This window comes from Pagrus pagrus (genome assembly GCF_965226575.1).
Source record: "Pagrus pagrus genome assembly, chromosome: 13".
Taxonomy (NCBI): domain Eukaryota; kingdom Metazoa; phylum Chordata; class Actinopteri; order Spariformes; family Sparidae; genus Pagrus; species Pagrus pagrus.
Genome location: NC_140197.1, coordinates 31,723,730 through 31,738,935, shown reverse-complemented (window position 1 = coordinate 31,738,935; position 15,206 = coordinate 31,723,730). Strand labels below are relative to the sequence as shown.

Here is a 15,206-nt window from a genome sequence, read left to right as displayed (position 1 = left end):
CTCCCAAAAAGAGCCCTCTAGGATCTCAGAGGTCACACCGCAGCACTCTACCAACAAGTACAGAGTGTGCATTCACCGGGTTCATCATAGCTAACTGTCCTGGAGATGTTTTAAGATGTTTTATTATGTTAAAACACCAAATATACAAACAAACTAACCAATCAAGGCAGTAGTAGATCAGCTCCTGTGTTCTGAGAGGTAAAATCACTGTTTTTATCAAAGTAGTCTGGTGTATCTGAAGACAGCTCAGATGATGAAACAGCTTTTACCCCACTCCACAGTTAATCACACTCATGCAGAGTAATAAGAGTAATAATGAAAAGTTACAACTGGGGTTGTTGCACCCTTAAATTCAGCAGAGGACTTTACTCACATGGGGAAAGGGTTCCGATTCTCATCTGTGAACTGGCCCTTCATCTGCAGGTTACTCTGGCAACGGTTATCAGAACCACAAGCCTTCTGGATGTGGATCTGGCGGATGAAGAAATTAAACTTCAGACAGGGAACGTTCAAACAGTTGCCCTTAGTTCTCAAATTGAAATCTAATGCAAATTCAAATTTAGAGCCAACTTAACATTTTGTGGGGTCCAGGTTCTGATTGGTGATAATCTGGATTGTTATCTTTTTTATACACTACCAGTCAAAAGTTTGGACAGGGTTACACATTAAGAAGGCAAGAAATTACACAAATTAACTCTTGACAAGGCGCAGCTGTTATTGGAAAACCATTCCAGGTGCCGACCTCACGAGTCTGATTGAGAGAATGCCAAGAGTGTGCTAAGCTGTCATCAAAGCAAAAGGTGGCTACTTTGAAGAATATAAAATATAAATCATATTCTGGTTTGTTTAACACTTTTTTGTTTACTACATAATTCCATATGTGTTACTTCATAGTTTGGATGTCTTCAGCATTGATCTACAGTGTAGAAAATAATAAAAATAAAGAAAAAACATTGAATGGGAAGTTGTGTCCAAACTTTGGACTGGTAGTGTATATACCTATTACTTCAGCTATAAACTGGGTTCAACAGAATTTGGGTTCTGATGTGTTCTGTGGATTTTTTTTTACTTTTTTTACATTTTTTTTTTTTTTACATTTTTTCCTTTATTTGGTTTTGCATCTTCACAACAATTTCATATTCATCTTTAGATATGTTGTTTCATAGAGTAAACCATTTTTTCAGTTTTGTAACACAAAACAAAACAGAAAGAACATGGGGTGTCTTGAGTTTGAGAAAATTAGTAAAATATAGACAAGTTATAAAGAGATGAATAAACTTTTTTTTTAACAAAAGAAGGGTGTTTGAGGGAAATATATATTTTCCACTTTTTCCAAATTTAAAAAGCCTGCCAACTCCTCTCCAGTTAGTTAGAACTGAAGAAGCCTCCTGGATGAGAGGTGAAACATCTTGTGAGAAATTAAAAAGTTTTCCATTCAGTAATCAATGTACTGTAAAGACCATATTAGGATGTGTGAGGAGGAGGGGACAATCCCCTTTGCGGTTAGGGTTACAAAGTCACGTGAAGGGCAATTCTCTCTGTCTGAGGTGTTACAGGAAGGATGATAAGATGACATTTACATTTCAATAAAACAGCAAATGATCACTGCCCTGGGAAAGACATGATCAAAACAAACACCAGGGGGTCATTGTTGTTGTAAAGTATGCAACCACTATATTTAAGGCAGAAACATTTGAAAGACTGGAGAGAACACTTTGGGTCTTCTCTCCATGCTGTATATATTAAAGAGATATGATTCATCTCGCCGAGTCTAAAATTCTTCGGAGAATTAGCAACTCTCTACCTCACCTCAAGGAGAATTTCCACTACAGTCTTCAAGGAACTGAAACAAGTCCAGTTGCCTACAACTAGATTTACCATGACATGGATGACTGAGAATCTTCATTGAGCAGGTGTAATAAAAAATCTACAAATACTCTTCCAGCCAAACACCCTCCATGTAATTGCGCCCGATATCCTCAGGTGAAATTCACAATATTCCATCCCAACTACTTCTAAGGTACACCTCTTAGTTTCCCCCTCCATTTTTTGTTTTATATAGGTGGAGCTTGTTAACTTAATCTCCTGAAGAGCCCTGTATAGTCTTGAAACTACCCTGAATCTGTTTTCTAGGCACTAATAAGTACCTTGAATAAGTTATTTTCAAATGCCCTTTGACTCTACAACATAAGGCTGTTTTTATGGTGATGTACCTGAAGAAATCTAAAAAAGTCACTATTATTTAATACATGTTGTCTTTTCAGTCCCTGAAAGTCACTCAGTGTCCTCTGATTGAAAAAGGTACAATATGAGGAGAGGCCTCGATGATCCCATCCCTTGTAACTTCCGTGTAGTTTGTTTGGGATAAAATCAAGGTCATGGACCAATAATTCAGAATCTTAATCTCTTCAAACAGACCATTTTTGCTAATAACATTTAGCCAGGTTTTCAGAGATATATTAATCCATTCATTACCTGGTGCCCTTAATTTGTTAATAAGTCTCTTATCCCCTAAGCGAGCCTGAATTGGATCAGCTCCGGACATTTTCTCTTCAAGTTTTTTCCATCTTGCCTGATCATCACGATTGCATCAACAAAACAAAATCTTCAGTTAGGCCGATATATAATACTCTTTCAGGCAGGGGAGTGCTGGTCCTCCCTTGTGTTTTGTCAGTTGAAGACTTTGAAATCTTATCCTTGTTTTTCCCTTACCAGATGTATCTAGATAATAATTTATCCCCTTCATTGAATTGTTTCTGTTATTTCAATTGGAACAGTCTGAAACAAATATAGCACCCAAGGCAATATATTAAGTTTTACCGACTCCATCCGTGACTCAAAACCTAATACTGGCATTAAATTCCACCTCCTTATGTCTTCCTTTATCTTTTGTCTTATCAAGTTAAAATGTAAATCATACACATTGGTTAGCTCTTTAGGGATATGTACTGATATTTAATCTGATCCAGATCCCAATTTAATTTGATCTTGGAGCTGATGATCTGGCTAGGTCTATAATTTAAATTAAGTACGTGGGACTTCGAAATATTGAGTTTGTATCCTGATGCAGAGCTAAAGGCATCTAAAAATGACAACAATTTCCAAACCGAACACTCTTGGTGAGACAAGGAGACTAAAACATTGTCTGCAAATAAGGAAATGTTGTGTTCTTGGCCGAGCATTGTAATGCCTGTAATATTATCTTGAGTAATCCCCTGACTTAATAGCTCGACAAAAATTGCAAACAGTTAAGGACTTAGTAGACAGCACTGACTGGTCCTTCTTTCCAGGCCAAAACAGTTTGACACTGCTCCGTTTATTTTTACTCTTGCCTTTGGGTTATTATATAAGGCTTTAATAGTTTTAATAAAGGTCTGTTGAAATTCTAATTTTCCTAATACACTATATAACAACTCCCAACTAACTTGATCAAATGCCTTTTCTGCAGGTTCTGTGGCTGTTGAACTGTGTTCTTGCCTGGGTCTGATGGGTTCAAATGGGTTTGGGCTCTGATGGGATCACTGGTTTTTACCGTGATTTTGACCCATTTTGTGAATTATGACGTGGGTTCTGATGGGTTTTGAGCTGGGGTTCTGTGGGTTGACCCAGTTCTATGGGTTCTAACCTGGGTTCTGATGGGTCGGGGTGTCTGGCTCAGCACAGGGAGACGTTTGAGGTCCTGAACGGCGTTTCTTTTCTTAGGAAGCTTCTCAAACAGAGAGATGTTCAGGGAGAACACCAAAGGTTCCACTTTGTTTCGGATTGGACTCTGTTGAACACAAACACACAGAACACAACCTCAGCAACACCTTTAACACGAGTAAGTATTCTACCATTCCCTCAGTCCATGGTTGTTCTCTGTCATTTGATCCATTGATGGCAGCTCGTCAAGGCATCAGATGACTACAGAGTTTCTCCGAATGCAGCACAGTGACAGTTTTCAAATTTGTCTCAGCTGTTAACAGCATCAGGACACACAACGACTTCACTTAAAGAAGAACACAAATGTGAATAAACACTCATGGTGGAACATGATCTCTGTGAAAATTTCAGGTTTCTGGGCAGGCTGATTTAAATTAAGTGAAAAGAGCTGCTGCCTGAAGAGAAATCAGGCTGAAAGCAGAAGCATGTTCTGGAGAATGACCTGCAGGAATGTGAAGTAAACAGGATTTCCAGTTAATGGATTAAAAACATCAGGCCTGATGTGACATGTCTGAAACACAATGTCAGTGGCACAGGATATTCACTGAGTCATTTGCGGGCAACGCCACTAACATGTACTGATAAGACATACACAAAGACATGACAGGCCGAGCCCAGAACATTGCGTGAACTTTAACTCAACTTACACAGCTCAACAATGTATCTGCATGTCGACCAACTGAAAGCTCAACGTGCACCTATGCTCTTTAGAGAAACAGTCAAAGGTCCTCCTGTTCACTGAACACTGTAAAGCCGAACTGCTGCTCTCAGACGCTGTCAGCAATCTGTTACAGAAACTTTACTGTTTTCCCTCTGAACACTGGTGTAGAAGCAGGATGTAAACTCTGTCAAACTGATTAGAAGAACCAGTCAGTCTTATCTCACACAGCAGAACTTCCTTTAATTAAAATATACCAAACTCTCTGCAGAAACTTTTGCATCTTCATCAATAAAAGTCTGGAACAAGTGCCTGTCTCGCAATGTTTAAAAAAGAGAAAAAAATCCTGGATCTGTCTCTTTAGCTGGATCAACACCAAAAGTTAATGGGGTCTATTCTGGGCCAAAGCCCATCCTCCATCCAAGTTTCATTACACACCAACCAACCAACCAACCAACCAACAAACAGATCAAAAAACAAAAAATAAACATTGAACTATGAATGTGACTGTCATTAACACTGTAACCTGTAGGTGGTGCTAACAGGATGTCAGGCTGTTATCTGTTTAATGTCTCACCAGCAGTCCCACTCTCAGGGTTTGACAGTGTTTCTTTGGCAGTGACAGGTAACCAGAGTAAACACTCTGCCCGTTGTCCTGGAAACGGAGGCGGGACTTGAGGCTGGTGACATCAGCAGATACAGTGAGGTGGACAGCTGACAGACAGACAGACAGACAGACAGATGGAGAGACAGACAAACGGAGAGACAGGTGAACAACACACAGTAACAATATATTGAATGTTTATTAGTTCAAAGTATGATGTTGTGATGAGTCATGATAAACACTTTGTTGTCTGTTTCTTTGTGTTTTAACTTGTTGTGATTTTAATCTGCTGTTTATATTTTGTGTGTGTGTGTGTTTGTGCGGCGGTTTGGGGTCATACTAACAGTGAGTCCTTGTCTCTGATTGGACAAATTAATAAGACACACCCAGGATACACACACATACAGCTCCCCAATGTCTGTGTGTGTGTGTGTGTGTGTGTGTGTGTGTGTGTGTGTTTCAGATGTAATAAAATCAGTTTCTGTAATGTGATTTATCATTCAGAGAAACACAGAAGACAAGGACACAAGTAAACACAAGGACACATTATGCTGTTATCTGGTGTGTGTGTGGGGTGTGTGTGTGTGTGTGTGTGTGTGTGTGTGGGTGTGGGTAGCTGGGGGGTTGTGGGCAGGTGTGGGTGTGTGCGCCCATGTGTCACTTAACTGATTAACAGCAGTCATTAATTGACAGCTTTGTCCTGTCAATCAATCAAACCGGACAAATTAGCTGAGAGCACACACACACACAAACACACACACACAGAGGAAGCTATTAATGATAATGACTCCTGACCATAAACAGACTCGTTAGCATCGTGTGCTCATAAACAGTCCATCTGTCAGGTTAGCGACAGAAGCTAACAGAAGCTAACAGGCTGCAGTGTGTTTGGACTCAGAGACACTGAGACATGGGGTGTTTGTTATTAGTAAGGAGAGAAAGAGAGTGTATGTATAATATATATTATTATATATTATATACATAATAATATATATAATGTATTATTTATTGTTTAATACTTTGCTTTAGCAATATTGTATAAACCATTCATGCCAATAAAGCTTGTTAAATCGAAATTGAAATTGCGTGCGTGTGCGTGCACGTTGTGTTTATATAATTTGGTTATTTGACCTCATCTACGTGTATGGAAGGTGATATTCTGACCACTTGGGTGGTTTTATGGGGGGATTTCTGTTATAAAACATATATTTTTGAAAATGACTTCTGTGTGTGTGACCAAAGTTTGTGTCCCGTGTGCGAAGCGTTTGACTATATAAGACTCAGTGAATTTATTGTTTCAGGTATTAAAAGTACATGTCCATGTTTAGTTAACATTAGTTAAGTTTAGGCAATAAAAGTACTCAGTTAGCTTTGGGAGAAGACAATGTCTGGATTAAATTAATAAGTCAGAGTTCATAGTGATGATCACCAAAAATAAAATCATCTGTGTTTGACGTGACGCCCAGTAGTCTATGAGTTAATATTAATGCACATCAGACACACCACACTCAGCTGATGTGAATGTCCTTAATTTCCTGCAGGTATTTGCTCATAAATCAAAGTATTGGACACATTAAAATGGAAAGTGGACTCTAAAGCTGAAAGAAGATTTACATTTGCAATCCTACGCTGCCGTCTGTCTATGTCTGCCTTACAGGGCGTTGGAAACTGTGATCTGTGGCAACGGGGTGCTACACTATGAACAGGAAACACCTTTTTTTTTCTGTGTGGATATTCAGTCCAATAAGAATAGCTCGCCTAGCGCATATGAGCCGAGTCACAGCTGAACACGTTTGCAGGTGAAGGTCTTTTATAACGGAGCTCTGTAAGGAAAATGATTTTTGTGGCTACTGGGAGAAACTGGAGAAGATGCTTAGCGCCGCTGTTGTCATGAGGACATGATGTCAGAATATCGAGTATTTAGAAAAGTGTAAAATGTTCTGTCAGAAATAAAAAGCTGAGTGGAAAATCAGCTGTTTACTCACTGATGTTGTCTCTGTCGCTCTTCTCTCCGGCGCTGAGTATGTACGAGAAACAGACCTCCACCTGGATACTGACACAGACACACACACACACACAGTGAATCAGCCTGTTAGCTGTTAGCTGTTAGCTGTTAGCATGTTACCAGGGCTGAATCTCACCAGAAGTCACAGCTGTTTGGGTCGACAATGTCCGGAGAAACTTTGAGAGTTTTATTGATGTGAACGACTGGACGAGTTCTGAGGAAACAATCAATCAATTAATATGAAACAGTAAAACATGTCTAAGCACTGTAACAGTGAGAATGTCAGTGTCAGAACAAACAAACAGGTTCATGTGAGCAGAACTGGACAGTTAACTGAGAGTAAACAGTTAGTTGTGGTTATAGTTAGTATGATAGTCGATACTAGAGTTTAGTTTTGGTGATACAAATAATAAGAGAAAACTTGAAATGGACCCACTGGTCGTTACAGATCATTACGTACTGGTAGTTTGGACTTGCTGCTTCCATGCAGAATAAAAGGTTAACAGCTGCATGATTACAGCAGCCAGCACAATCGTAAACTGAGTTTGAGTTATCAGTAGATCAGAGATGTGTTGAAGAGACAAATCACATGAACGTGACATCGAACTGTTTTCTGTGATTTAAATACAGATTTTAAACTTGAACACTTAACTGTCAACACAGACAGGTGATGTGCTTGGAGGGTTTGAGGTACCTGAGCAGAGCGATGGTGTCGTCCAGAGAGCCGACCAGCAGGTCTGGATATTTGTTCCCATCAACATCCAGACCTCCAGACAGAGAGTACCCGAAAGTCCTGAACCCAGGAGAGACCGCATGGCCCAGGATCACCTGCAGAGAGACAGTGGGGAGTTACAGGTGTGACCTACGGCTGACCGTCATCATACAGGTGTGACCTACGGCTGACCGTCATCATACAGGTGTGCTCAGTGTCAGACCTGGCTCGGTTCTGTAGAGACCCCCTCACTGCTGCCGCTCCAGATCATTACACTTCCTGTTTCATGGAACGGAGCCCCGACTGCAAAGTCTGACACACAGAGATCAGAGTCTTCATCACACATCACAGTCTTCATCACACATCAGAGTCTACATCAGAGTCTTCATCACACATCAGAATCTACATCACACATCAGAGTCTTCATCACACATCAGAGTCTTCATCACACATCAGAATCTACATCACACATCAGAGTCTTCATCACACATCAGAATCTACATCACACATCAGAGTCTACATCACACATCAGAGTCTTCATCACACATCAGTCTTCATCACACATGAGAGTCTTCATCACACATCAGAGTCTACATCACACATCACAGTCTTCATCACACATCAGAATCTACGTCACACATCAGAGTCTTCATCACACATCAGAGTCTTCATCACACATCAGACATTTCATCACTTCATCATCAGTGTTTTATCGTGTCCTCACCCTGGAAGCCATCTTGGTTGAGGTCTCCGGCAGCGGTCACAGACATACCGAAGGCCGACCCAGCCGGTCCTCTCAGCACCACACTGGGCTGAGAATCAAACCGACCTCTTGCATTCATGTAGACATAAACTGCCCCGCCCACCTCCTGCTGACGATGGAAGTAAAAAGGAGCGCCCACCAGCAGGTCGTTCCACCTGCAGCAGGAAATTAACCAATAAATGTGACCGTGTTTTATTCAGATTTTAGGATCTCGCTGTGAGAAAACTATTTTCTGATTGGGTGTGAGCTGTATGTCTTTGTTACCCGTCGTTGTTGAGGTCGGTGGTTGCCACGGCGTTACCGAAGTACGAGCCCGTCTGCTCACCGCGCAGAGTCTGCTGAATCATCAGTTTATCAGAGCGTTTGACCGCCAACAGCACAGAACCACGAGCATCGTCTTTACTGTCCTTTGGAGCTCCTGTTCATCAATACATTGATCAATACATCAATCAATACGTCAGTCTGTCAATCAATAGATCTGTTCAATACTTTACAGTCCATCACCTGTTACTATGGTTTCATCTTCCTGAAAGAGGAGGCGACGAGCCTGAGTGAGTGAATATCCTGCACACACACACACACATGAAGATTCTCAGATCAGAGATAATGATGTCATCAGGAAGTGACGTACCATTGAATCACATCAACATGTTTCATGATTGATTGATTGATTGATTGATTAATTGTGTTTCATGCCTTCACTCAGTCAGGAATCTGACATAAAGGGACAGTTCACCTATATAAATGTTCCTGCGCTGCAGGTTGGGGAAGGAACTCCTCCTGGTGTCAAAGAGGACATCTGGATTCATCCAGGAAACGTGGACGTTACCTACAATACACACACACACACACAAATAATCAGAAGAACAGATGTCGTCTCAGAGAGAAGAGGTGATAAACAGTCTCACCTTGCCATTCGAAGCTTCCAGGTGAGCCGACAATGACTTCAGTCTGGGTGATGGAGGCAGAGATCCCCATGTTACACATGACCTGACTGCGGACATCACCCAGGTGACTAAACACACACAGAAACACAGGCTAACTGACAGCAAACACCATGTGTCATGTGACCTGCGTGTCATGTGACCTACGTGTCATGTGACTCACCTGCAGGGCTGGTCGAGGTTCTGCCAGTGGATGTCTGTGTCGTTGTACTGCAGGTCGTTTCCACGGAGATAACAGTGGCCAATCATATGTCTGAGTTTGAACGCTCCGTAGAGTTTAACGAAACGATGACCACACGTCTGGAAGAAGAGAGGAGTGACGGTTAGCTAGTAAGTTGATTGGTTATACTTAGTTAGTTTGTTGGCTAGTTAGTTAGTTAGTTAGTTAGTTAGTGGGATAATTAGTTGGTTGGTTGGTTGGTAAGTAAGTTGGCTAATTAGTAAACTAATCCATTAGTTAATTTGCGTATTAGTTAGTTAACAAATATATTCAGTAGTCATTAATAAATCAGATTAATTAAACAGTCAGTTTGGTAGTTAGGAGGGTAAGTTGACATTCAGTGCGCTAGACAACTGGTAAGTCAGTGAGCCAGTTAGCCAGTAACTAATGAGCTGATCAGATTAACCAACTAGTTGTTTAGCTGTGCAATCAGTCAATTAGTCAGCCAGTTACAATTAATTATTTAATTACTTATTTAGTCAACACAGTTAACCAGTTAGATATTTAGGAAATTGAGTCAGTCAGTCAGTTTTAGATGGGTTAATCACTTAGACAATTTTTGTATGAATTGAAATAGTTAGGCATAATAACTGATTTTTTTAGTCAGTTGTTCTGTAGTTAATAACGAGTTGAGCAAGTTAAGTAAGGTAATTAGTTATTTACTCATTGGATTAGTAAGTTGGGTCACTGATCGACTGTGTGTGTTCAGGTGTCTCTACAGTTAACATAAAGGGTGAACTGAGCCTTTAAAATCAGGATCTACATTAATGATTGAAAATAGAGACAGTTTGATGAGCCAATGAGAAAACAGACTCACCAGGACCCGCCCCCCAGGTCGACCCTGACTGGCTACTGAGACACCCAACCACATGTCCTCGATCAGGTCCTCAGACAGGTTCACATCTGAAACAGAGAGGAGAGGTGACAGACACTAAACTGGATTACAGCCACTCAGACAGCAGCTGCCATGTCTCACTGAGGGGTAGACTACCCATAATGCACCAGAACAGAGACACGAGCTGTGTTCCAAATCGCCCCTATCACGGATGTAGTGCACCATATCATATACACGATGTAGGGGATAGGGAGTGAGTGAATGAGTGGATGATTTTAAACACAGCTACAGACAGCGGCTGCCACATCTCACTAAGAAGTGGACTACCCATAATGCACCAGGAGAGATACGATCACAGATCAGCTCTATGTGAATATAATAACAGTGACTGAGCAGATCTGTTACTGCTAATACTGCATAAAGTACCAGTACTGTACTGTAGTACTGTTAATATACTACTAGTACTGCACATATAGAGTACCAGTACTGTACTGTTATGTACTGTACTGTAGTAATATGTAGAGTATTTACACTACTGTTTAAAAGTTTGGGGTCATTTAGAAATGTCCTTATTTTTTAAAGAAAAGCACTGTTTTTTTCAATGAAGACAACATTAAATTAATCAGAAATACATTCTAGACATTGTTAATGTGGTAAATTACTATTCTAGCTGGAAACAGCTGATTTTTAATGGAGTAGCTACACGGTTGTACAGAGGCCCATTTCCAGCAGCCATCACTCCTGTGTTCTAACGGCACATCGTGTTAGCTAATCGTGTTAAAAGGCTAATCGATGATTAGAAAACCCTTGTGCAATTATGTTAGCACAGCTGAAAACTGTTGTGCTGATTAGAGAAGCTATAAAACTGGGCTTCCTTTGAGCTAGTTGAGTATCTGGAGCGTCAGCGTTTGTGGGTTCGATGCCCTGCCTGACGCCATCTGTCAAGCATGGTGGAGGTAATGTGATGGTCTGGGGCTGCTTTGGTGCTGGTAAAGTGGGAGATTTGTACAAGGTAAAAGGGATTTTGAATAAGGAAGGCTATCACTCCTTTTTGCAACGCCATGCCATACCCTGTGGACAGCACTTGATTGGAGCCAATTTCCTCCTACAACAGGACGATGACCCAAAGCACACCTCCAAACTAAGCAAGAACTATTGAGGGAAGAAGCAGTCAGCTGGTATTCAGTCTGTGGTGGAGTGGCCAGCGCAGTCACCAGATCTCAACCCTATTGAGCTGTTGTGGGAGCAGCTTGACTGTATGGTACGTAAGAAGTGCCCCCAAGTTTGAAGGACAAAATTATTATTTCAAATAAAAGTCATTGTTTCTAACCTCGTCGATGTCTTGACTATATGTTCTATTCATTTTGCAACTCGTTTGATGAATAAAAGTGAGTTTTCATGGAAAACATGAAATTGTCTGGGTGACCCCAAACCTCAGAGATGTAGGGGAGTAGAAGTAAAACGTTAAATTAAATGGAGATACTCAAGTAGAGAAAAGTACCTCACATTTGTAAAGTTAGGGTTACTTGAGTAAAAGTACTTAGTTACTTTAGACACGTTACAGGTCAGTCTTACTGTGAAGATACGATATACTTTATTGTCCCTGTAGCACAATTGGTCTTGGACTCAAGAGTGTTGCACTAGAGGTGAGTCTCACCTGGGTCAATGAGCTTCATCCTGCTGCAGTCTGATTGGTCAGCAGTGATCTGACAGCTGTACACTCCTCCTGTTCGATTAGCTGGAACATTAGGCTCCGCCTTCTCCCTGGGTGCTCCGACCAATAGCCTGTCAGGATGAGACAGGATCAGACAGGTGAGAAGGTGCGTTACCTTCAGAGCAAACTTTCTCCCTGGAATGCCTTGAAGGACATGAAGCATCCTGGAACTCTTTCAAGGACACCAAGACCTTTCTAAAGTAGCGTTTGGTTCAAACATTTGACTTTGACAACAGAACCCTCTGTTCTTCTGACGGTTCTGGAATACATGAAGAGACGTGTGAAGGACGTCCAGGACACACAGACACAGACACAGACACAGACACACACACACACACACACACAGACACACAGACACACACACAGACACACACACACACACACACACACACACAGAAACACAGACACACAGACACACACACACACACACACACACACAGACACACACACACACACACACACAGACAGACACACACACACACACACACACACAGACACACACACAGACACACACACACACACACACACACACACAGACACACATTATCTGGATTATCTGGACTAACTGGAATATCTGGATTATCTGGACTAACTAAACTAACTAGACTAACTGGACTAACTAGACTATCTGGATTATCTGGACTAACTAGACTAACTGGATTATCTGGACTCCCCTGCAGATCGACACATGGAGCTGTTAGACTTTTGTTCACTGCAGATTTAAATAAAAAATGTAAAATTATATTTTAGTGAGTTAATAAGTCTCCCCCCTCACACCAGACCTCTAACTGAACCGGACCAGCCCGGACTGGTCTAACTGGCCTGTGCTGGTCCCTGCTGAACTGGACTGGAAACACTGAAACAATGTGTGAAATGTGTCCAAACAACTGAGAATTCATTTAAAGTGTGTGTGTGCGTGTGTGTGTGTGTGTGTGTGTGTGTGTGTGTGTGTGTGTGTGTGTGTGTGTGTTATGCTCTCTGAATGAGTTTCATTTCCTGTCTCTCTCTCTCACGCACGCACGCACGCACGCACACACACACAGATGTGGGATCAGCGCTCCAGCTGAACACACAGCAGTTGATCCAGGTCTCTGTGTGACCTCTGACCTCAGATCTGATCAGGTGTGTTACCATGGTGATGTTTGATCAGTCATGTGACCTGACAGACTGATATTAAAGCAACAGTTTGAACTCTTCAAGGAATCCTGGAACATCCTCAAGGACCACTCAACCTCCCAAGGAGCCCTCAACCTCCCAAGGAGCCCTCAACCCTTCCCTGTCATTATTATTATTATTATCAGCTATTGATTTCCAACCAATCACACAGGGAGACACCTGATGGGATGAGCCAATCAGAGGACACATTTACCTCTTGACGCTTTGAACTCACAGAGGGAATGAGATTTATGTGTGTGTTTGGGGGGGGGTCCATTAGCAGCCAATCAAATTAGAGAACATAAAGAGCCAGTCGTCATGGTGACTGTAGAGACAGAGAGCTGTGTGACCTCTGAGTGACCTCTACACTCTGGACCAGAGAGAGAGACTGTGAGGGGGAGACGAGGGAGACGGGTGAGTCAAAGACACTGTGACAGGTGAGACAGGTGGTACACGTGAGACAGGTGAGACAGGTGGGACAGGTGAGACGAGGACACTGTGACAGGTCACAGGACCTGAGGTGACCCTGAGGTCATGTGACCTGTCAGCATCAGTTACAACAGCAGCTGCTCAGACTCTGAACACTGACGTCTGTCTCTGCTGACATGAACAAATCCCTCCAGGACTCCTGGAACAAACCCAATGACCTACAGAAAAGGTCCTTTCTACAGATTCCTGTACCCTCCTCTTGAAGGCCTACCAATTTCTCAAGATTTCCCCAGTGGCTCCTGGAGTCTCCACAAGGATGCCAAGAAGTTATTCATAGAGCCCTGGAAATAGCTTCAGCCTCAGTTTCAGCCTCAGTTTCAGCTTCAGCCTCAGCTTCCTGCTGCAGCTGATGTTTTCTCAGACAGGAGAATCAAACACATTATTAACACTGCAGGGCATTCACCTGACTGAGTGTGTGTGTGTGTGTGTGTGTGTGTGTGTGTGTGTGTGTGTGTGTGTGTGTGCACTGCAGTGTAATAATGTGTTGGATGAGGGGTTCAGTAGATGAAAAATACACTATTACCCGGTTACACAAGAGGAATTTGCTCTCTCTCACACACACACACACACACACACACACACACACAGACACACGCACACACACACACACACGCACACGCACACGCACACACACACACACACACACACACACACACACACACGAATAACCTGTGCCGTTGTCTCCGTCTAACTGTCTGTCTGTCTGTCTGTCTGTCTCAGCAAGCTTCTCAACAACTTTCATCAGATCAATAATAAATGAGCAGCATCGTCACGGTAACAGTGTGTGTGTTCACAGCTGGTGTGTGTGTGTGTGTGTGTGTGTGTGTGTGTGTCACCATCAGGCAGCATGACAGGTCACACGATGTTAACAGGATTTAGATAAACGGACTCATCGTTCGTCTCAGCGATCGAAGTGCTTACGACACAGTCAGACATGTTGACGTGTTGACTGCAGGCTGGGAATTGAACCATTGACCGTCTGATTGGCAGACTCAGATTACAGACTGAACACTGACTCAGATTACAGACTGAACACTGACTCAGATTAACAGACTGAACACTGACTCATATTACAGACTGAACACTGACTCAGATTACAGACTGAACACTGACTCAGATTAACAGACTCAACACTGACTCAGATTAACAGACTGAACACTGACTCAGATTACAGACTGAACACTGACTCAGATTAACAGACTGAACACTGACTCAGACTACAGACTGAACACTGACTCAGATTAACAGACTGAACACTGACTCAGATTAACAGACTGAACACTGACTCAGACTACAGACTGAACACTGACTCAGATTAACAGACTGAACACTGACTCAGATTAACAGGGTTAGGGTTAAATATAAATTCCAGGCCAGCAGACGTGTAGAAATGATTTAAATCATT

At 42.0% G+C, this 15,206-nt stretch overlaps 1 protein-coding gene across 2 annotated transcripts in view; it reads right to left on the bottom strand.

The window, feature by feature from the left end:
* Positions 1–15,206, bottom strand: part of LOC311267586 (integrin alpha-3-like) — a 29,422-nt gene that overhangs the window by 12,723 nt on the left and 1,493 nt on the right. For both annotated transcript variants that reach the window (XM_084370730.1, XM_084370731.1), the window contains exons 3-17: positions 12,101–12,228; positions 10,426–10,511; positions 9,552–9,688; positions 9,353–9,459; positions 9,181–9,273; positions 8,949–9,008; positions 8,709–8,862; positions 8,406–8,599; positions 7,905–7,993; positions 7,664–7,797; positions 7,106–7,183; positions 6,950–7,017; positions 4,938–5,074; positions 3,626–3,769; positions 374–471 (exon numbers count right to left, since the gene is read on the bottom strand). In XM_084370730.1, the coding sequence (XP_084226856.1) occupies positions 374–471; positions 3,626–3,769; positions 4,938–5,074; positions 6,950–7,017; positions 7,106–7,183; positions 7,664–7,797; positions 7,905–7,993; positions 8,406–8,599; positions 8,709–8,862; positions 8,949–9,008; positions 9,181–9,273; positions 9,353–9,459; positions 9,552–9,688; positions 10,426–10,511; positions 12,101–12,228 (1,707 nt within the window). The remainder of the gene's footprint in view (positions 1–373; positions 472–3,625; positions 3,770–4,937; positions 5,075–6,949; positions 7,018–7,105; positions 7,184–7,663; positions 7,798–7,904; positions 7,994–8,405; positions 8,600–8,708; positions 8,863–8,948; positions 9,009–9,180; positions 9,274–9,352; positions 9,460–9,551; positions 9,689–10,425; positions 10,512–12,100; positions 12,229–15,206) is intronic.